This window comes from Protomyctophum bolini (assembly GCF_963924005.1).
Source record: "Protomyctophum bolini genome assembly, chromosome: 23".
In the NCBI taxonomy this organism is placed as follows: domain Eukaryota; kingdom Metazoa; phylum Chordata; class Actinopteri; order Myctophiformes; family Myctophidae; genus Protomyctophum; species Protomyctophum bolini.
Window position 1 is genome coordinate 27,204,975 of NC_137884.1, and position 23,862 is coordinate 27,228,836.

Sequence of the window (23,862 nt, forward strand, 5' to 3'; positions counted from 1 at the left end):
CTTTTAGCTTTTTGATCACACACACACGCACAGAAAATAATTCGTCCCTGTGTGTGTGTGTGTGTGTGTGTGTGTGTGTGTGTGTGTGTGTTGGGAGAGACGACGAGAGAGATTGATAAAGAGCGGGGGAGACGCGCTGTGCGCTCTGATCGAGACGGTTATTTTTTAAATTAATTTGAAACAAATGGTCCGAATGTTCACTCGAAAATTCCTGCCGAAGTTCGAGTCCTAAAATAAGGGCTAGGGTACAGCCTTAACACACACACACACACACACACCAGCGCGCCTTCAACCTGTTACGCACAAACTGCAGCATTGGGGCAGATAAGGTCGTGTCCTAAAAAGGCCTCGTATCGTCATGTCTCACAAATTGGAATGTATGAAACTCCTGTCTTTAGTTGACTTAGCGTTGTTTAGAGGCGATGACAGGTGAGGCCAAGCTCCTGCTACCTTCCATAAAGTTTGCTGATGTTTCAGAGACGTAAATCACAACGTTCTGTGTGAGTTCAAGGACAGGGCTTGACACCTACAGGGAGTCAAGCTGTGTGTAATTCAGCTGCTGACAACTTGGAGACTGTCTGTTCCTGGTGGAACAGAGGAACAGGAACAGACCACCAGGAACAGACCACCAGGAACAGACTGTTCCTGGTGGATTATTCTCTTTCTATCCTCAAAGTGTTTGTTTCATAAAAACTGTTGACATGTTATGATCTACTTTGGGTCCTTGCAGGTGATTCGTTTTCTAAGTGCTGGAGTTTGGAAGTGCTCGTTAGATATCACTCAACTGCCCTCCCTGTGGACCAGTGTCTACCACCTGTTTTGAATTGGCACATAATGCAAGAAGGTGGAATGTTAAGGTCATCTGTAAAACTGGTCTCAACCAATTAATACAAAAAAGATCCCCCTTGGTCAGCTAAGGGCGCCACGATGGAGGGGAAAGAAACTGGTTGGAATAACATGTTCCCTCCACACACACACTACACTACGTCCAACCGGGGAAACTTCCCCCTGTCAGGTGAAAAGAAGCAACTTGGGACTCCTCATGCATTGAAGGAAGCATGAGGTCAGTCCAATTCTCATGACTATACTTCATGTATTCACATACAGGTAGCCTATATCTCATCTTACTCATCCGATCATAAATTAGTTTATATCTTCCATTATATTATATATCTTGGATTATTTCATGTTATCCTACATTGCATCAACATCACATTCAAATCCTTGTAATCTTGTTGCATTTAACATGTAATACATTGTAATGTATTCATGTGTAAGTCATTGTTAGTGTAGCGTGGTCCATTGTCCATCGATGTGTAGTGGATGTAAGTGGCTCAGGGGTAGAGTGAACCTTGCAACCGCAAGGTTCCCAGTTACTTGTAGATCTGCTGTTTTTTAGAACCCCCGTTTTTTAGTTCCCCCCGTCCGAAACGGTTGAGAAATGACAGTTTAACAACCATGCTGTTTCCGTGCTCACACATACCCAGCCACCCACACACATACTCACTTAAGGAAGTGGTTTGCATCACATATAACAGTTACTGGTTGTAACTGTCATGCAGCAGCCAGAGTTTTAACTAGAACTAAGATGAGAGAACATATAACTCCAGTTTTGGCCTTCACTGCACTGGCTTCCGGTTGTTTTTAGGGGGATTGATTTTAAAATTATTTTACTTGTGTATAAAGCTCTCAATGGTCTCGCACCTTCCTACTTACATGACTGCCTGCCTAAATATGTCCCAAACCGCCCCCCTAAGGTCTTCCACTGCTGGCCTGCTCGCTTTGCCTAAAAAAATGGCAACTAAAAAACACGGGGAAGCAGCTTTTTGCTTCTACGGGCCGACGCATGGAACAAACTCCCACTGTACCTTCGACAGGCAGCCTCTGTAGACATTTTTAAAGCTCAGCTCAAGACCCACTTCTACAACATTGCTTTTAATTGATCTTTTGTTATTCATGTCCTCACTGTATTGCATTACTGCTTGTTTTTTTAATGTCGTTGCCTTGCTTTTCTTTTTTATTCTCCATTGCTCTGTAAAGCACTTTGAGCTGCATTTCATGTCATGAAAGGTGCTATACAAATAAAGTTTTATTATTATTATTAAAAACAATAGTTTCATATACAGCAGGTATAGAACGGCGTCACCAGGACTCACCATTGTCTCCGGTTCCCCACTTCAGCATGAGGTCCACAGCATAGATGGCCCGGGACGAGGGATAGGCACAGATACCAAACGGAGCTGGTCGGGACGTGGCGACCTGGAAGAGCTCCGCGAACGCTTTGAACACCTCCGCCTGAGAGAGAGAGGGACAAGGAGATGGAGGGAGAGCCAAAGAGAGACCCAAGATCAGATTCTAAAAATGTCTTCTAGGCATGTCCACTATACCATGATTTAAGAGACGTTTTATTTGAAAAAATGCAGGATAAGAACCCAGATCTGTTTTGGATGTCTGAGTGTTTTATGTTAAATTGGTTGTTCAGTAATGAAGTTTTTGTTTTTGGAAAATGTATAGAGAAAGCATGGCAGTTACGTTGGAGAACGATGTATCCATGAGCAACTGTCTATTTGTGTATATGTATTATTATATATGGACACATTTTGTGAGTGTCTTGTAAGCTCGTGCTTATGATGTAGGACACTTTAATAAAAACTCTATCTATCTATAAATCTATCTATCTACATCCTGACAGTTTTCTGAAAAAGCTGTTTCTATAGCCCGACACACACCGGCTGCGTCCCCAGCAACGCGCCGCAGACGGTCGCAGCCGGTGTGTGGTGGGCTTCAGTCAGTCGTTCTTCGACTGACATAGAGGCGTGAGGGAGGTGTGAGTTAAGTTTCTGCTTGAAGAACAGATAAAGATAAAGACATCAAGCCATAGGCTAACTTAGGACCATCGTAGCCGTCTGTCACTGTCGGCTCTCAGTCAGCCACCTTTTTCTTTTTACACCTTCCAACTGACTGATCTGATCTCCCAAACTTCATTCGACTGCAAGTCTGTAGTAATCTGCAGTATAGTCTGTTTGGAGGAGAGCCATTTTAAGAAAGGGCCAGCTATTCAGACACTTCAAAGGGTGTGCTACCACTAGACTAGAATACATTAGCATAAATTGCTGGCATAGCCTGGGAAGATGCATTCACACACGTCACCCTCTTAATAGCCAGGGCAAAGGTTAGTTTGTCCGCTCCACTCCACGCCAATGATTCGCCATGGCATCTCCTTTTGCAACATGCAACTACAACATGCAAGGAGTTGCATTGTTGCGGTTGACCTTAAAATTGTTTTGTAGCAAGGAGTTGCGACAAGCTGCATTGGTGCGGTTTAGCCGACGACAGATGGGTAGAGAATCGTACTGGACACATTTCATTTCAAACAGTAGTGTGCCACGTGGGGCTCTGGAACCCAGGCTTACCTCCACCTCCTTCCATGGATACTGGGGGTACTGCTTCTCAAACATAGGGACGTACTCATCGTAGTGGACCTTTACACACACATGAATACAGAATGAGTGTTTTTGATACTTATACACATATTCATGGTGTCTGAAGTAGGCAGTCAGTCAGTCACTATTGACCATAACGCTGTGTGAAATTTATAGTCGCGGTCGGACAGAAACCTTGCATCTCCATAATGTCTTATTCCATAAATGAATTGTACATTGTATGACAGTGTCGCACAAAAGTAGCAATAATACCCCATGTACAAGTGTGTGTGTGTGTGTGTGTGTGTGTGTGTGTGTGTGTGTGCGTGCGTGTGTGCGTGTGTGTGTGTGATTTTATATTATGCACATGCCATGGTCACATAACCATTAGTGCATGCTTTGATGGTTACAGTTTTATAATCAGTTTTGATGAGTAAACCTTTGTGGAGATCTTCTCAGTTCTAGTATGCTACAGTAGTTACTGCCATTCAGGATGGAAAATGAAATCCATTTTATCTTTTTTGATTTTCGATTATTAAATATTAAAATCTGAATCGGAAAATCCATTAATCGGCAGCATCCCTAGTGTATGTGTGTGTGTGTAATTGTGTGAGACAACAGTAGTAGCAAGGATCACCTGTTTCAGTTCCACACCCTCTGCATAGTTCATGACGGTGAAGTGCTTTTCATAATCATCAAAGTGGTCCAAAGAGAAAGGCCTGGTATGGAAGGTCAACACAGTATGAATCACAATAACCATGTCTCATGTCGTCAACAGTTTTTCCACTGATGAAAACAAAATAAAAACGTACTAAAAGTAAGACTAAATATATCAACAATTTCGTCAAACAAATAAAAACTAGACTAACTGTTAGGCGTGGGACTAGTGGAGAAGGGATCCAGTAGTTTAGTTCTACTGGATCTCTTCTCCACTAGTCCCTGCCTAACATTTAGTTCTACTGGATCTCTTCTCCACTAGTCCCTGCCTAACATTTAGTTCTACTGGATCTCTTCTCCACTAATCCCTGCCTAACATTTAGTTCTACTGGATCTCTTCTCCACTAATCCCTGCCTAACATTTAGTTCTACTGGATCTCTTCTCCACTAATCCCTGCCTAACATTTAGTTCTACTGGATCTCTTCTCCACTAATCCCTGCCTAACATTTAGTTCTACTGGATCTCTTCTCCACTAGTCCCTGCCTAACATGTCACCTTGTCATTATGACACCATCAAGGCCTGCCAAATATGTTTTTTTCTGACTAAATCAACTGCCGATATACTCGACTAAAATCTTATATTTGGTCGACTAAACTGAACCACATTAAACAACAACTTTTCAGACGACTAAAACTTCCTCTTCTTTCTCCTTCCTCTTTTCATTCAAAGCATTATGACACAGTTTGAGTATAATAATTAACAAAGTAACAAATCGCCGCGTGACTCGTACACCAGGCATTACATGCATAAAACAAAAATGCAAAATCGCAAAAAAGACAGCAAGTTTTATTGAAACTGTTCTTTTGAAACGGTGTTGCCTTATTGTAAACTTGCTTGCTGTGGTGGTTATTCATGTTAATATTTATTGTCATATTTATTGTCATGTCACTTATTGGTGTCAGTGAATCACCTGCCCATGCAGTCGTCATCAGTCACGTGATGTGACGACTGGGTTTAAAAGGGAGTCGTCACACATACTACCGATTATCACCTGATGACGGCCGTTCGTTCACGGCCCAAACGTTGTCGTATTTATGGTGTATTGAATAAAAAGCAAACACCTTGGAGCAAACCTGTGTGCGGACTCTCCTCTCTTCACTATTACATGCATAAAGCACGTGATGTGCTCTTACTGAGGTCGGAGGAACACGATAATAAATAAACGTGACTGACTTGTTGGAGAAGCGCAGCCAGAAGACGTTGTAGGCGTAGAGACGCAGCGGCTGCACCGAGCGCAGCATCAGCATGTAGCGGATGTCAAACTTCACCAGGCCCACTTCCTCTCGCTCAAACAGAACCGGGTCTTCCAGGTACTTGCACACCACCTGGAGAGAGAAAAACACAATGTGATGTGATTGACCCGTTCAGACCCGGCCGGGGACGCATCTGTGTCACCTTATAGCTTTTAAAACCGCTTTAACCAGTATTTTAACCCATTTTGACCTGAGATCAGATTAAAAAAATGTCTTCTACATCCTGAAAGTTTTCTGAAAAAGCTGTGTTTCTAGGTCAGTCGTTCTTCGATTTTTCAAAATAGCCAACCTACAAGCATGCCACCGAGTGGCGCGCTACGAGCTTGTAGATCTGCTATTTTTCAATAGCTAAACTATAGCGTAATGCACCAAAAGGGGTTAGTAGATTTACAAGTTCATAGTGCGGCACCAAGTGTAGCCCAAAGTCGCTTATAATAAGCAGAACTGGCGACACTGCAAACCAGTGCTGCAAGCTACTTTGCATATGGGCAAAAGGAACGTTTCATCGGCAGGTTTGTGCTGATGCAATGTGACAGTTTTAAGGATTTATCTGGACTATATTAAGAAGAAGAATGTCTGGGAATACCGCCAAATATTATATAACATGTGCAGCCCTAACCCTAACCCATGCAGCGTTGTGCAATCTGCCACGACTAAGCAGCGTGATATTGTGTATTAGCCAATCAGCTTAACCCATTTTGGACTGAGGTCGATTAAAAAAAAGCCTTCTAAATCATAATCTTTTTCTGAAAAACCCATGTTTCTACATGTATGTCAGTGCCCACTTCCCACTTCAACGACGTTAGGAGTCATATTTTGCCATTTTTACAAATTGCTGCATTTTACTCCCAGTTCAGTTTATATGGTTATAATGAGGTTATATTCATGTAGAAAACAGAAGAAGAAATTATTATTATAACTAAAGCTGTCAAAATAAACTAGAATAAAAACAGTACGGTAGTACAGTAGTGCATCCTGTGGATGCAGAGGTCGTTATTTTATTGTATTCCTTTATTGTATTATATAACCTGCGTTTTGGGATGCAAAATGCACCCTATTTTAATCTGTGTATGCCAATAAAGTATTCATCAATCAATCATCAATCAATCAATCAAAGGATTTGCATCACTGTGCAACCATTGTCTTTTAACATTCCACAGTGATATACTACTTGGCAGGTCACACAATGGACCGTTGATAATTCCGTGTGTAAACCGCCTACGCTGTTCACACACGCCAGCTTTTGTAAATCTTGTTATCTGTGTGAAGAGGTGTGTGAGATAGCATCAAGTGACCTCTGTGCATACATAGATTTTGTTTTGATTGTATTGTTCCACTTTTTTTTTAATTAAACAGCTGCTTTAACGGTTTTAAACTATTTTGTCTGTAAGGGAAGGAAGACTCTCCCAACCAGCTCTTATAAACCAGATAGCACAACTTCCAACTGCCCTACTGTGTGTAGTAATGCCCCCTGTGTGTAGTAATGCCCCCTGTGTGTAGTAATGCCCCCTGTGTGTAGTAATGCCCCCTGTGTGTAGTAATGCCCCCTGGGTGTAGTAATGCCCCCTGTGTCTCAGGATAAACAGTCAACGCCTGGTCAATTTAAGGCAGATTGTGGTCAGGGGGGAGGATAGTGTGTTCCTCCTTGTGAGCCTCTATTCCATAATTGTCTAATATCTACTTCCCCTTCTGTTTTTTAACAATCCACAATGATATACTACTTGGCAGGTCACACAATGGACCGTTGATAATACGTTGGGAACAGGGTAGCAAGTGGCTTCCGTGTGCGGTTAAGTTTATGGTTTAAGGACTTCAGTGTTTTTTGTACCGTACTATTGTATGAGTACAGAACAAAGAATGTTTGCTTTCGCCACCTTTGTTTTAAGAAGAGCCTGGGCAATTTAAGATTTAGTCTCACTAGAAGTACTAAAAGTTTCTCAGATTTAGTCTGGCTTAATCTATAGTCACCTCTGAGGTAGGTGTCTGGAGGTCAATGTTTAAAGTGTGATTACCTTTGAGGGGATTAAGTCCACTCATCAAGCTCATTAGTGTCAACCTCAGACCATCAGATCATTGTCTTTTTGATTTAGAATCTAAATGTCTTTGTGTTTCTGTTCTAATTGAGAGCAATTTAGAGGTTTAGGATGCAATGGTTTGTTTACTATACCCTGTTCCCTGTAATGGATTAGTATGGTTTAACTAAGCCTTGTGGAAATGTGGTGTTTAATTTTAATTATGTTAGGATTAGGGACAGTGTTACTGTGTTAGTAATGAGCGCGTCTAAATGGCAGTTAGTCGGAATAGAGGGTGCATGCCTAAAGTGAGTTTAACGTTGTTTAATGTGGTTTAATCCAATCAGATATATGACTTTTCTGTTTGGATGAATGGGCTGTCAAGGCCAGAAAGTAGTGTTTTGCCACTCAGCAGGCGTTCCCGCATAAATTCCGTGTTGTTTGATTAATGTGATTATGTCAGTCACGCGCATAATCCTCTGTAGCAGGCTTCGGAATGTTGGGGATAATTTGAGGTATGAGGCAAAAGTAAAAGGGCAGTCCCGTCCACACGGGACTCAGGATGATTGAAGGCTGTCACTCAATGTCATATCTGGCACTCACATGTCATATATATATATATACTTTCAAAGGCCATACTCAAGGATTATATTCAATATGTACCCTCATTCAATATGTATATTCATACATATGTATATTCATACATGTGTATACTATACTCAGATGTACATTCATGCGCGTGCAGCATGGAGGGGTACTAGGGGTACACTGGCGAGGGGCGCGCTATGAGCTCGTGGAGCTGGGCCCTCGTGATGTACTCGGTACCTCACTCAGTACATCACTGTCCTCACTCTGAACATCAGTGTGTTGTACGCAGGGCCCCACTCAGTGTACGGTAAGTACTGGGTCACGTCAGGACAGCCAGCCAGCTGTGCCGTCTCTGCTGACAGTGCAGTAAGACTGGAGGAGAGAGGGCACCACTGGTGAGTGACGGGGCAGATGCAGGCAGAAATGAGAGGGCGAGGGAAGGGGGATAGGGCCTTCGGAGTCCCTGGGGTCCCCGAACTTGGCTTTTTCCCGGAATAGGGGCCGCTTGAGGGAGGAGAAGGGAGGTGAAGGAATGTCGCAATCGACAGGGAAGCTTCGCCATTGGCCGAATCCGAACAGCAGGGCCGTAGTCATGGTAAATGATGGATAACGGCTGGGTGTGGATATCATGAAATAACATGAAATAAGAACGGTTATTGGACAAGGGGGGTGCCCCGGGTCAGGCCAGACGAGGTGAATGATTCCCCAGAGGAGATTTAAACCCTGTAGAAGCAGACAAAGTCAGTCGACCAGGCAGGCGGTGACTCCGGCCGAATCTATGCTGAATGATTGCATGACCTTGTTGTACAGTTGCGGGACTGTACATGGAATGATACTTTGCTATTTTTCAATAAACCTTTTCACTTGTACCGTGGCTCGTCTATCAACTCAGTCTTATGGGGGAAAACCTGATTTCTACCAACAGGAATTCCGTGTGTAACCAACCGCATACGACGTTCACACACACACGCCAGCTTTTGTAAATATTGTTATCTGTGTGAAGAGGTGTGAGAGATAGCATCAAGTGACCTCGGTGCATATGATCTATATTGGATATTCTGACTTTCAATTGTACATACATTTTGTTCCACTTTTTTGCTTTGGCAATGTAAATGTATGTATGTTTTCTCATGCAAATAAAGCTCTTTGAATTGATGGCAGCACCAGCTGGAGGGAGTGAAGGCAGTCAAGGAGAAAAATTTATCCTGATGTGAATAGATATCATCTAAGCATATATATCTTGTTGCTTAGCAGAAAAGGAAATAAAAAAAATAAAATGTAAAGATATTTAAAACATATATTGTCGTGGAGGGAAATTACTCTGATTTCGGGCGGTGTAGTTCCAGACTCTATATAGCATTAATAGAGATTGTGGAATAGTTGTCCGGCTACGGGAGACTACTTATGTAGTATAGACCTGTCGGATTGCTGAGTGAACTCGATAGTCATAAACATAATACCGCAAAGTGCTGTATTATGTTTATGACTGTAGTATCCTTTGTACAGTTGAATTACTTTATTGTGTATTGTCAATTATTGTACAGTCTGCTCTGAAAAAGGTAAACCCAGTACAGGGTTTCCCACACATTTTTTAAACAATTAATTATTAATTCATCTCTATTATCGGTTATTTTTGTCACATGACATCCTGTATACATTAGGACATACTGTTCTTAGCGCAACTCGTGCAGCGCGATGTTACATATTTCGACTCGAGTAATGTTATGGGACTTTTTATATATAATATAAACAAAATCAATAGCCAATAATGTATAAAAAAACATTTGATTCATTCCAAAACTTTCCCAGGGCTGGAAATGATTAATTTCCCGGACCGTGGGAACTCTGGCAGAATGTTCACTTAGCATGTGAAGTGAGCATGTGTTCAGAAACTAGATACTAAAAGGTCTCCTTTTAGACAACAAAGATATTGCGGCAGAATGTCACTTAGCATGTGAAGTGAGCGTGTGTTTCATCATGGGATGTTCTGCGTGTACCCAGGGGGGGGGCGGCGAATGACACATCCCCACACCCACTTACAAACTGTATAAATGGGGCTGCTAGAACTCACTGACATACTGTCGATAACAGGTGAGAGGCCTTTCCCTCTTATTTATGAATGTACAGTATGTGTGAATTAAAAAAGTGTACACTGTATATATGGTTGTAACATTGTAACATTTATAGAGAAAAGTCCTTTTGCACACCTACTGGGACAGGCGTGTAGGCGACCAGGCAACCAGTGCAACATGAGGGGGAAAAAACTGTACAGATACCTCATGGTCAAAATGGACTGAAACGTTGTAGCCTAATAAACTACTGCATGTAAGTGAAGACAGTGTGTACAGTGTGTGGGACTTCAATTTTGTTTTCCTTTCATGCATTGTAACATTCAAAATATTGAATCCTGAGAATGACAGAACATGAATTCTCAGAATCCTGGAGAATGACAGAACACGGGCATGTGGCCATTAACAACATTATACACATTGGCACAACAATGCCGTGAGTGTGCTCGCAAGCATGAATGCGTGCACTGCTGCGCGCACACGCGCGCGCGTGCGTGCGTGCTTGCGTGCGTGCGTGTGTGTGTGTGTACCTTCGGTATGCTCTCTCTCTGTCTGATGATGTAGTTGAGGTTGTTTGTGATGTGTGTGTCTAGTCCCCGTGCGAGGTTCCAGGGTTTGCAGATCCAGTGATTGTCCTCCCCCCTGGAGATTAGAGTTACAGAAGTGAGAGTTCAATAGTACAGTACAGTACAGTACAGTACAGTACAGTACAGTACAGTAGTCCTCTCCCCTGGAGAATAGTTACAGACGTGAGAGTTCAAGAGAGTACAGGAGAGCAGAGAACGGGAACAAATAAATGAGAAGTCGTGGATTAAAGGTATATTCAGTGATTTCACTCAAAAAACCTTAGGTTTCGTTTTTGGCTGGGACCTAAGCCTTTCATCCAATCAGGATAGAGAGCCAAAAACGAAACATAAGGTTTTTTGACCCCCAGGGGTTAACTGGGGACAGGGAGGAACTCCTTATATGGTCAGCACACTCTATAGTAGAGAGGATTATCACAACAAAACAAAAAAAGAAGTGATATTTGAATTAAGTGAAATCACTGAATATACCTTTAAAGCTAAATTAAATGTTACGACTGAAAACAGTGTTCCGCCACAGTCCCACACTACTACTGGCGTAGTTTCCTGAACAATTGACACAATATGTCAATTAAAGTTTATATTTATATATATGAAATATCTGAGACCATATATAGGGTTTTATGGAATGTTTCTGCACATAATGCTAGTTTGACCACTTTGAAATGCGTTTGCGACGCATTGAGAGAGCTTGTAGAATAGAGGCTACTTTGGCTCACTCGCTTATGCATAAATAAATAAATAAATAGAAGAAATGCTGGCGTGTGGAGACAAGACATGATGCGACTTCAAAACAGTTTTCTGAAAAGAAAATAACTCCTAGAATGATATATATATTTGGCCGCCAACCCCCATCTGAGAATATGTTGCTCCTGGGACTCCCCAGAAGCAAAGATTAGAGTTAAAAAAACATTCACTAATCACTTTCAACCTGCACATGCCTATTTTGGACATCTCAAAATACTTTCAGAAGTGGAACAAATAAGGCAGCATTTTTCTGCTTTCTGGTTCATAACCAAATTGGGTACGAGAACAACTTGTACCATGGTTTGATTGATTGATTTAAATATTTATTAACAGTTTGCAGAATTACAGTACATTTTCAAGCACACACTCAATACAAAGACTGTTAACTGTGAGTGGACGACCCAATTAAGCATTACACTTGTTTACAACAGGGTCCACCTTGTTCAATTCATCAAAACATTTAGAGACGTACAAATAGACACTTCTATATAGTCAAAGAACAGAACAGGAATTCATAAACGAGGTAAAAAGGGAAAATAAACTTATACAGTGAGGGGAAGGGGAAGGTAGTGTGAACATGTACTTCATGTGAAGGAGAAATGACAGTCTGTGGTTTGCGTTAGTTCTCCTAAAACAGTGAAAAGGGAACCTCGTAAAGTACCTGGAAAGTACCCCAAAAATGGTGAAATTCGAGCCTCGCTGAACAGGAAACACCAGTTATGTGGGTGTGGCGTGGACAGTATCGGTACATCCTGTCTGTTTGATCTGATTGCGTTAACAGTGTCTATATTTAAACCCATTAAAATCCTGAGGCAGATTCAACAAATACCTTCCAAACCGGTATTTCTCACACTAGCGTAGATAGAAGATAATCAACACCATGAGTCATCATCCACGTGTTTCATCTCTCCCTCGCTGTGTACCGTCTACTAGTCACAATGACACATCAATAAATATACCGTCTACTATTCACAATGACACATCAATAAATATGACTTAAGAGATGGGAAGTGGCACGCAGAAAAGGCCGTCTGTTCCAGGGACCCGGGGGGGGGGGGGGGGGGGGGGGGGGCCCAGAAGCAAATATTTGAGTTAAGAATGTTCGCTTTAAAAATATAGATATTCAAAGATTTTGCACAAATTTTCAAGATTGAAAAAAAAGAGCAGATCTACAAACTCACAGCGTGTCACTTCGTGCCGTGCCATGACCTTGTAGATCTACTCTTTTTGAATAGCCAACATGTAAAAATGTGGCTATTAAACAGCTGCTTTAACGGTTTTAAACTATTTTGTGGCTGTAAGGGAAGAGAAGACTCTCCCTTTTTTGCTCTTATCAACCAGATAGCACAACTTCCAACTGCCCCCTGTGTGTAGTAATGCCCCCTGTGTGTAGTAATGCCCCCTGTGTGTAGTAATGCCCCCTGTGGCTCAGGATAAACAGTCAACGCCTGGTCAATTTAAGGCAGATTGTGGTCAGGGGGGAGGATAGTGTGTTCCTCCACATGCGTTACGCCCCCTTGTGAGGCTCGATTCCATAAGTGTCTACGGACTATCTGCTTCCCCTTCTGTTTTCTTGTATGCTGACCAGGGGGGCAGTCAGACAGATATTTTGTGAAGCCACTAAGGAAATCAGGATTTCCTGAAAGTTCATATAATGGCCTGTTGTGGCGCTGTCATTGGGCCCAAAAAAAAACCCCATAGCCCCATAGAAGTCCATGTATTTGGGCCCAACTTCACCTAGACTGTATTACCTTAATAAACATGGTCATGAATACTTTCTGCTTCCAGTCACTAGTTTAAAGTCTCATTTCTAATGTCATAATATACTTTTTGGAAAATGATGGTCCCATTTATTAAAAGAATTACCATAAAGTCACGTATGTTCTGAGGGGCGTGGCTACCGTTACAGTCTATGATCGGGATTCCCCACCCACTCGAGTCAAAATAAAAACCAACGGAGAAGAAGGGGGGAAGTCCCGCCTCGTTGTCTGGGCCAGCCAATGGCCAGCTGGGCCCAAACGGATCTAGAAAGATGGCGACTTACAATTCAAGGACTGACAGGCTTCATTTTACGTCCATATCAGACCCGGAGAACGCTTTGTCCATATTTTTTACAGTCTATGATGCTGACCAAGCACTTATGTGTACATCTGCACGAGGGTACAAAAAAGCGACACACATCTGTGTTGCACTTCGAGGGGGCTTTTTAGTCTGCCACGTTGGTTTTGTATACTTTGTCCACACGGACACTTCACTAAACCCTTCATTTGTATACTTCACTGACTGACTTTGTCAGTTCTCAGTTCTTATTTAGTCTAGTAGCCAGCCCATAGAGCCCCATTGTGAACCCGGACATGTTGAGTACTATAGGATATTATTATTATTATACCCGTCGTAAGCAGTATTGTGTGCGTTGGTATTCGGGACGTGTGACTTGTGTCTGGTGATACACCACGCGCAGGGCCATAGTTGTCAATGGGACACTGTCTGTGACATCCTACTGTATGCATATTGTTGTAACTCAACTAACACTTTTAGATTAGCTGTCGCCACGGCGTCAGCTAATGGGGATCCAGTCAATAAACAATAAACAATAGAGTGATGCCAGTATGTAGGACTAATTGTACACACACAGTCACACACACGCACACACACACACGCACGCACGCACGCACACACATGCACACAGACACGCATACAATGCACGCACACACACCCGTTATATTCAGAACTACAGTATATAAGGGACAATGCAAGCAGCCATCTGGAGTCATACTCGAATTGTGTTCTCATGGAAGTAAGCTGTCCAACTCTGTTTACTTTTATTGAACTCAAATGTGACTCCGTAGCAACTAATAAAGATTCTTGCTGAGTAATATACAACGCATCCTGAGGTCTTCTTCTTTTCAAACGATTCTACAGTACACCAAGGTTTTATGTTAGAAATGTTTAGTATGCGTCCCCAGCATGTAGAAACTGCCGGATGCTAACTTGCATAATGTTGAGCAATTTTCATAATTGGCATAATATGTGACCATACCATTAACAACCTATAGAAGAATGCTTTATGTAGCATGTGACGTGTCAAACTAGGGGGTTTTCAAGATGCTGAATCCTTTTCAGACATTAGTTTTGAAAAAAAAAAACTCTCATTGGGCTAAAAACGGCCAATGCCGCCATCACAAATGTGATGATGGGTGGGCATGGCCGGCAGTTTCTACATGCTAAACATTTCTAACATAAAACGTTGGGTGTTCTCAACATTGTAGCAGATCTACAAGCTCATAGCGCGCCACCGAGTGGCGTGCTACGAGCTTGTAGGTCTGCTATTTTTGAAAAATCATGAAAATGCGGCGCAAATCTTTGAATATATATTCTTTCAGAAGACTTTTTATTTATTTCGACGTCAGGCCTAAATCAACCAATCAATCAATTTTGGTATAAGGGTTTGACATACTTCAGATCAACCTTATAGTATTTGCTTATAGATCAGCACATTTTGAGAGAAAATATTTTACAAATGTTGGGACCCCCCCCCCCCCCCCCACGACTGCCAAAACAGTCGAGTGTGCAGCTGTGGAGCTAATTTACTCCCTCCACAACATCCTGGATGTTGTGGAGGACAGGAGATAAGAGTCCAAAACAGAAGCCAGAGGACACAACAGACCTTGACCTTGGACGGGAGCTCAAAAACATAACAAACGGTCTCTCACGCCTCCGAACCCCGTCCTCCTCAGTCTCCTCTTCATTCACCCTCCTCTTTAACCCATTTTGACCTGGGAACGATTCTACAAAAATGTCTGAAAAACCCTATGTTTCTATGTCAGCGGTGCTGACATAGAAGATAGATATGCTATCTTTTAATAGCTAAAGCATAAAATAATGCTTTGAAACACCAACAGGGGTTCCCGCCCAGAATGGATTAAAACTTGCAATGCATAGCCTAAGTCGAATGCAACCTTATTATTGAATAATAATAAGGTGTAAATGCATTTAGTTATAGTTATGTTAACTTTATGAACATAACTACATTGGACACAAAAAGACAATATGGTCATTAACTCATTCATCGCTTTTAAGAAGTGCCAAAAAGTCCCTAAGCGCCAGTCTCTATACATTTTTTTATTTAATTAAAATTTTCATTTTTTTGTTTAAAAAAAAAAAAAAAAAAAAGATTTTTTTTTTTTTTTTTTTTTGGTCCAATGTTATACCCGTCTGAAAAAGACGATAAAGACGTCGTTGGCGCTGTGGGAGTTGCTAAAAAAGGAGTCAAGTAGGTCGTTGGCAGACATTGAGTTAAGTACTAGTCATTAAGTACTAGTCATTTAATACTAGTCATTGACTTTCTAATTCTTTGTTTTGCCCGAAAAGTTGGCTTTGTCCGCGGCGTAAACGTCTTTAAATAAATACTTCCTCTATGAGGAAAATTAACGGGGATTTATTTTCCGGGTCTCTCGAGGGGGCGGGACTGGTTGCACCACTCAAAAAGAGTAAAAAAGAAACCCCAAAGACAATCTAACCTCTCCTGTCGTTGCTGATAACGCCTGATGAATTGGGGCATCTCCGTCTGGAGGTTGAACGTCTCGGGCAGCCACTCGGCCCCCTGGCCGCCCCGCGCCCTCCTGGAAACGGCAGCCAGGCAGTCCTTCACGGTGACGATGGTCTCACAGGGAAACTGGTTGGTCATGACGTGAGGACGCTCCTCGCTCATCTTCCTGTTAGGGAACGACAAACCTCCTTTATTTTAGTCACAATATACGCTAGATCATTCAAGGGTCCCCCAAAGCTTTCAGGCCACAAACGATAAAAATAATGAACTGCATATGGCAGTGTGTCTGACCCCTCCCATGTACTATACCCTGAGTATCGGCTAATGCCATCAGGTAGGAGGTACGAGGTCCATGCGTGCAAATACAATAGGTTGACAATAGGTCAATCACACTCCTTAACAGAGTCCTTGCAGAGGGCAGACAGGGTAGGGGTCGAAGGTTATGAGGTGATGTTCTTCCTCTTTTGCACTAGGTATGTTGGTGTGTGGTTTTTTAATGTTGTACGGGTCACTGTGTGCCTTTGTTGTCTTGTATTGTATCTGTATGCTGCAGAGCAGGTCCTTGGGGTCCAAGACAAATTTCTCCCTTGGGAGACAAAATAAAGAAACCTTGAACCTTGGAGTGTGGCTAAGCATCTCCTGGCACCTGGCGACCAACAACCACCACTAACCCAAACCAACGCGCCAAGAGAAAGCCTAGAAATGTTCAGTGCCCCTCAGAACCCTCAGAACCCCGTTTTAGCATAGTCTGAAATAGTCTGCAATGCTTTTGAGTGTCCAGAAACTGTCATGCAATTGTGTGTGTGTGTGTGTGTGTGTGTGTGTGTGTGTGTGTGTGTGTGTGTGTGTTGTGTCCGTTATGCACCTGTAGTCCCTGATGTGAGTGTAGGTCCAAAGGATGTCTGCATCCTCCTCTGTGTCTCACCTGTAGTCCCTGATGTGAGTGTAGGTCCAAAGGATGTCTGCATCCTCCTCTGTGTCTCACCTGTAGTCCCTGATGTGAGTGTAGGTCCAAAGGATGTCTGCATCCTCCTCTGTGTCTCACCTGTAGTCCCTGATGTGAGTGTAGGTCCAAAGGATGTCTGCCTCCTCCTCTGTGTCGGCCAGCTGGAAACGGGGATGCGTCAGGTTGTCTCGGACTTGTCTCATGTCTGTCCAAACTCTGGAAGCAAATAAAGACATTCTGTTCATTAAAACCCATTCTGACCTGAGATCAGATTCTAAAAATGTCTTCTACACCCTGACAGTTTTCTGAAAAAGCTATGTTTCTATGTCAGTCGTTTTCGATTTTTCAAAAATAGCAGACCTACAAGCTCGTAGCGCGCCACTCGGTGGCGCGCTATGAGCTTGTAGATCTGTTATTTTTCAACAGCTAAAGCATAACATAATGCTAAGCCCCAAAATGGGTTAATTTCAGTCAGTAAAACCTCCCACATTTGAACAAGACAAACACTGCTGCCTCACTTTTCTGTCAAAACACAAATAGGAAATTGTGCATTAATTTATATGCTGTAGCGCCTTTCTCAAAAGCGCTTTATAGACACATCTACAGTTTATTTGCTGACCTAAAATGGGCAAACATTACAAGACTATGACAGTTCCTGTGATGCATCCCATCTTCTGTAATATAACTGTAAACACAATCTCCCCGTGTGATGCCAAAGGACCGAATAAAAATGAGTCCTTGGGGTACTTCTTACAATCATGCCGTACATCTGGACCTCCTGGAGAAAAGTACATATTATGATATATTGCTTAAGACAAGAAAGATAAGTCATAAACCCTCGATGGTGATAAGGTAGTAGAGAGGACTGCTGAGAAGGTTTATGCTTTATAGTGATGTACGGCCAGAGGAGAAATAACAAAAGACATTTAAAACGTTGTTAAAAACCATGATGCTTACATGTGACGATGGTTGCTTGACTGACACCTCCAGACTCTTGAACAGTTTCTACTTAGACTGCTGAACAAGAACTAGGACTTGGTGACACCGCACAGACTGAACTGAATCGGTCTCCTTTTAGTAGAGAATACTTTATATATACTAGGCTACATCACTTTATTTAATTATTTTTATACATGCATACATATTGTACCATGTAGTTTAGTCATGTACTATGCACTTTCTTTTAGCAGTCATTAGCAGTTCCCTGTAATTGTATTATTATGCTGTATGCCTTCCTGTATGCCACATTACGCCATTAACCCCTTTATGCTTCATCGTGGCCTCCTCCTTTTCCCCCTCTACACCAAACCTCTCGCTGAAAATAACCGACATACGAGCTCACGTGTTGCGACAGATGCTCCGACGGGATTCGTGCTATAAGAATAGAGACAGCACTGTGGAAGATGCACCGATGGTAATGGGTTTACTACCACCATTAAAAAGGTCTGTTTCGAGCCGGTGGGCTCTACCCTCAGGTCAAAGGTCATGAACTGTGACCCGACAATCACCTCAATTTCCCTTTGAACTATAGACGAATCCAGGAACGGGTCTCATGGTCACTGCTGTATTTTATACCTCATACTAAGCATTTAAAGTATGAGGTATAAAGTACAGCAGCCTTGTGTTCATAAAACAGAAAGATTTGGTATTGGGTAAGACTGACGTTATGTATCCCTTTCACTGCTTCGTCTCAACCATTACTATATGGCTCTGGTGTCAGCCATCGCGGTGGATATTTTGACATTCCGTTTTTATTTTTATTTTATTTTATTTTCCACCACAGCAGACATGGAACAAAGCGCTACGGAAGAAGACTTACTTCAGGATTTTGTCACTGGGGACAGTGTAGGGTTGGATATCCAAAGGTAACTGTTCTTTGTTCTCCTGTGAAATGATCTAGAGGAAAGAGAGGGGGGGGGGGGACAGAGTTCAACAAAGTCAAAGTCAAAGTCGTACGATTTGTCACACGCGTTGCCGCAGTGAAATGTGTTCTCCGCATTTGACCCATCTCTCTTGGAGCGGTGAGCTGCAGCCAAGGAGAAGGTGAGCTGCAGCCAAGGAGCGGTGTGCTGCAGCCAAGGAGAAGGTGAGCTGCAGCCAAGGAGAAGGTGAGCTGCAGCCAAGGAGAAGGTGAGCTGCAGCCAAGGAGCGGTGTGCTGCAGCCAAGGAGCGGTGAGCTGCAGCCAAGGAGAAGGTGAGCTGCAGCCAAGGAGCGGTGTGCTGCAGCCAAGGAGCGGTGTGCTGCAGCCAAGGAGTGGTGAGCTGCAGCCGTGCCGCGCTCGGGAATCATTTGATTAGTAGATTTGACCCCGCCCAATCCAACCCTTTGATGCTGAGTGTCAAGCAGGGAGGCATTGGGTCCCATTTTTACAGTCTTTGATATGACCCGGCAGTCTTTGGTATTGCCGCTACTCATACGCTGAGTTGGCGGTGCCCAGGATGAAAACCCATGAACTTGTGGTCCAAACATCCAAATAATAAAGACAACAGCACATTATGTGCTGCAACGAATAAAACAATGGCATCTCAGGCTTGTATTTGACGAAGCAAATTTATATAATTATATTGTTTAGTAGCGATTATAAAAGCTAGCTTGCAGTTTGAGAGCTGAGATCAGGAGCATATAAACCAGCTGCAGATAAGGCCGGGGGAAGGAAGGGAGTTCAGGTCAGAAGCGGTCACAGCTGCCAACTTCAGCTTGTTTCATGGCTGCGGAAGGGAGTATAAGGGCCGAATGGCCGATTCATACTCCTATTTTACCGCTGTTTCGGCGCTGTGGTGCCGAAATGATTTCGGCTGGTCAGAAATGTTCAGCAGCACCGAAGAGTCGACTTTAGGACGGTACCCACTACCCGCCCCCCCGAACCTCAAATGACGTCAAATTGTAGGCTCTACAGTGCCGAACCGTCTTTTATTCGGCTCTAAAATAGGAGTATGAATCGGCCCTTAGTTTGACCACCAACAAGCTAGGTTATGGTTATGAACTGACCGTCAACAACATGTCTGATGTGTGAATGTTACAGCACTGTAAGTACATCCTTCTAGTACCATTTCATATTGAATCTGAGTATAGGTTTATCTGATCTTTTGAGAGTTTCACGTCATATCCCAGGCGTAACTCGTTAAAACCGTGTCATTTTAGATTAACTATTTATAATTTTATACTTTGGCTATGGTGTTATGTTTTTAAAAGCGGACATTTTTATCTAAAATCTTTGGTTCTGGGAGGGTCCCTGGAACAAAATATTTTGAGATGGGGGGGGGGGGGGGGGTCCGCGGCCAAATGCATAATAATTCTGGGGTCCTAATAATTCTGGGGTCCACCACTGATAGCAACATACGTTTCTCAGAAAACATTTGTAGAATTGGCCCCAGGTCTTAATCCGTTACGGTCCAAATATACCATTACCTACATGATCAGACCCCGGGTTAATTTGGGTCTTTAAACATGCATGTGTGAAGAGGAAAAAGACACAGGCCATGGGATCTGACAAGGCGTGAGGGAGGTGTGAGTTAAGTTTCTGCTTGAAGAACAGATAAAGGTAGATAAGGCAGATAATCATTCGACTGACGGACAGTAGCGGGCTTGTGTTGGAAAAAGACATCAAGCCATACAGGCTAACTTAGCACCATAGATAGTAGCCGTCTGTTGCTGTCGGCTCTCAGTCAGCCACCTTTTTTCTTTTCACACCTTCCAACAGACTGATCTGATCTCCCAAACTTCATTCGACTGCCAGTCTGTAGTAATCTGAAGTATAGTCTGTTTGGAGGAGAGCCGTTTTAAGAAAGGGCCAGCTATTCAGACACTTCACAGGCTAGAATACCAGGTAAAACATTAGCATAAATTGCTGGCATAGGCTGGGAAGAAGCATTCATACGTCACCCTCTTTAACCAATTAAGACCTGATGCCGATTAAAAAAAATGTCAGTTTTCTGAAAAACGTATGTTGTTATACATCAGTGGTTCTCCCCCACGTGTATTTGACGGGGGGGAAGCAAAGATTTGAGTTAAAAATGTTCACTTGAAAAATGTATATATTCAAAGGTTGTAGATCTTCTATTTTTGAATAGCCAAAGTATAAAATAATGGTTTTATTTGCAGCTGCCACACTGTCTTCTCTCGTCTCACCCAGTCAACACATATGCTCCCTCACTCACTATATCCGATGCTCTCTCGACCATAGTCTTTCTTGACCCAACCAAAAAAGGCACATTTCGGCAAATAAATATGTTTTATAAAATTACCTTCTTTACGAAGACTTGCTGTATTTACTTTGTTGTGAGGACATTTTAGTTCATAAAAACATTACAAAAGGTCATTTCATCTGGAGACAGTCCTACTCCTTTTCAAAACAGAGATAATAAACCCGGGCTCTTTCATAGAACAGGAAAGCTTTCATCGTTCAAGGTCTCTTCGGAGATAAACTGTGAAACAATGGCTAAAAGCATTATAATAAGCGTTCTTCCAGTACAGGTTGGTTATTATAGCCTAAATGTGGGGCTGCCAGGCATATATTGAAAAATATTTACAAACTAATATGCCGGGCCAGATATTATCGTTGGTAAGGCCAGTTCTAGCCGACCTTTTGCCAAAAGTGCACTAGTTTTAGCTCAAGACCCCAAATAGAAATAAGTTGTTTGCCTGGGTCCCAAACTAGTGAAAATGGCGAGCCTGTGGATCTGCTATTTCCACTACTTCTTAAAGATTTGTTTACTAATTTAGGGAAATTCTTTGATTATTTTTTATTTTATTCATAAAACTGTGTGATTATTTGGGGGGGAAATCTTTTTCGGCTTTTCCCCTCAGCCGCCAGGCTGCTAAATGACTCTGGTTTCCCTCCCACCCCAACCACCCCTAGCCTAGGGAGTGTCACCGGACATTTTTTGCACTATGTTCCATAAACTCTGCACTTTATATTTATACTTCCTGCACAGTGTTGTATATGTGTTGTTTTCGTTATATGTGAAAAAAGAAATGCACACACGCAATGTCAAAGCAAATTCCTATGTGTTTTACACAATGGCAAATAAAGGTATCTGAATCTGAATCTGAGTGCACTAGGCTATTCCCTTCTGTGGAAAAAAGGTGGTTTGGGGGTGTGGGCGTCCTCACCTCATAGTAGAGGTCATCGGGTTCCGGGGTCACGGTGCTGACTCCTTCCAGGTCAGCGGGGACCCAGGGCAGCAGACGGCACTGCCTGACTAGAGGCTTCGTCTCACCGTAGGCGTAATCCCGTGTTATTTCATCTGCGACAAAAACACATAATTGGGAAGTCGTTAATCCTGATGGTATTTTCTATTTTCAAGTGGTGTTTGTTTTGTGGGTTCTGCTTTGTAATGTTGGCTGGTTCTGCATTATCTACCGATTGGCCTTTATTTTTGGCCCAAAATATAAGCAACTAGAACTGCACTCTGTCGAGTGAGTGCCTACTTGCTTGTTGCACACAACTAGTGCGCAAGCAGAGCGCGCAAGTACTGTTGACCACTACAAACTGTCAAATCTCAGCTTCTCTGTGAAAGAACGTTTGAAATATTGAAATATTAGGTTTAGCTATTTGCTACGTACCTACTTTTTGCATGTAAAAAGTAGTATTATGAAGTATGGTAGAAGTTTCTATCTATAAAAGAAATACAGTCTATCGATTTAGAACCATGGGAGCCAAACTACACCCGGAAGTTTGGCAGAATGCACTGGAGTCAATGAGAGCCCAGTGACCAGCTCATGAACACTGGAGTCAATGAGAGCTCAGTGACCAGCTCATGAACACTGGAGTCAATGAGAGCTCATAGTGACCAGCTCATGAACACTGGAGTCAATGAGAGCTCAGTGACCAGCTCATGAACACTGGAGTCAATGAGAGCTCAGTGACCAGCTCATGAACACTGGAGTCAATGAGAGCTCAGTGACCAGCTCATGAACACTGGAGTCAATGAGAGCTCAGTGACCAGCTCATGAACACTGGAGTCAATGAGAGCTCAGTGACCAGCTCATGAACACTATTTCTGAATGACTGAGATCCTTTGTAAAGTAATCGCTTCTGGCAAATAACAGAAGACATACAACACATTATTGTCTGCTGTGTTGCTTTTCGATGTGAACAATAAATAGCCTATGCTCATGAGGCCTTGTGAACTTGTAAGAGAGACAGTGCACAACTGAATATTCTGTAAATCAGGCAAATATCTGCAAAGAGAGAGAGAGAGAGGACCATTCAAAGACAACACAGAGAACTGAGGAGAAAAAAAGTTCTGTTAACTGGGTGAAAGGTAAGGTTTTCCCATAGCAACCACATTCTTGCCTCCTAGCTAGAGGCAATGCTGTTGCTATGATCTGATCTGCATTATGCACTGCCAAAGGAATGTGGTCCACTGACCCCCCCCAACCCACAACAAACGCCTTGGATAAAGGCGCTATATAAATGCACCATTTACCACCAAAATGCCTTTTTTTTTACCTATTGATTACCAGTGGTGTAATGGTGATTATTTTATGAAAGTGACAAATTAATGAACTCAAACGACCATAAAACAACAGTAGCAACAACACACTCTACCGGCCTTTACTACTACAGTAGCACCATAATGTGTTTAAAATCTACTGGTTTCCGGACGTGTCAATTTGTGACTTTGTCAACAACATCTTCGGTTACCCTCCTAATAACGTCACGTCTGACATTCTGAAACAGGTTCAACGATATCATGTCAGCAGCATGTGTTGTCTAGTCTAGTCAGCTTTTGGCACACTGAGATCTGCAGCAGAGCAGACCCATTCAATACCACGTCCAACTAATATGGGGAGATAAAGAATGGATAAGTTACATTTGGATGTAATCTCCATCGCTACGACTCAAGGTTTCTACACGGCGTTCGCTAGACTGGCTCCTACGGGAAGACACAGCTGTTAGTTGGCCGTTTCTGCTGACCTTGTGCACCGACTCTCCGGAATGCCCTGCCCCTTGAGATCAGACTTGTA

The 23,862-nt window shown here is 42.7% G+C and overlaps 1 protein-coding gene across 1 annotated transcript in view; it reads right to left on the minus strand.

Moving 5' to 3' along the window:
* Positions 1-23,862, minus strand: part of ttll12 (tubulin tyrosine ligase-like family, member 12) — a 49,714-nt gene that overhangs the window by 19,112 nt on the left and 6,740 nt on the right. Inside the window, exons 5-13 of the mRNA XM_080757334.1 lie at positions 22,003-22,136; positions 18,709-18,785; positions 16,989-17,105; positions 15,915-16,109; positions 10,594-10,705; positions 5,315-5,466; positions 4,060-4,141; positions 3,414-3,482; positions 2,157-2,295 (exon numbers count right to left, since the gene is read on the minus strand). Coding sequence (XP_080613460.1) covers positions 2,157-2,295; positions 3,414-3,482; positions 4,060-4,141; positions 5,315-5,466; positions 10,594-10,705; positions 15,915-16,109; positions 16,989-17,105; positions 18,709-18,785; positions 22,003-22,136 — 1,077 coding nt within the window. The remainder of the gene's footprint in view (positions 1-2,156; positions 2,296-3,413; positions 3,483-4,059; positions 4,142-5,314; positions 5,467-10,593; positions 10,706-15,914; positions 16,110-16,988; positions 17,106-18,708; positions 18,786-22,002; positions 22,137-23,862) is intronic.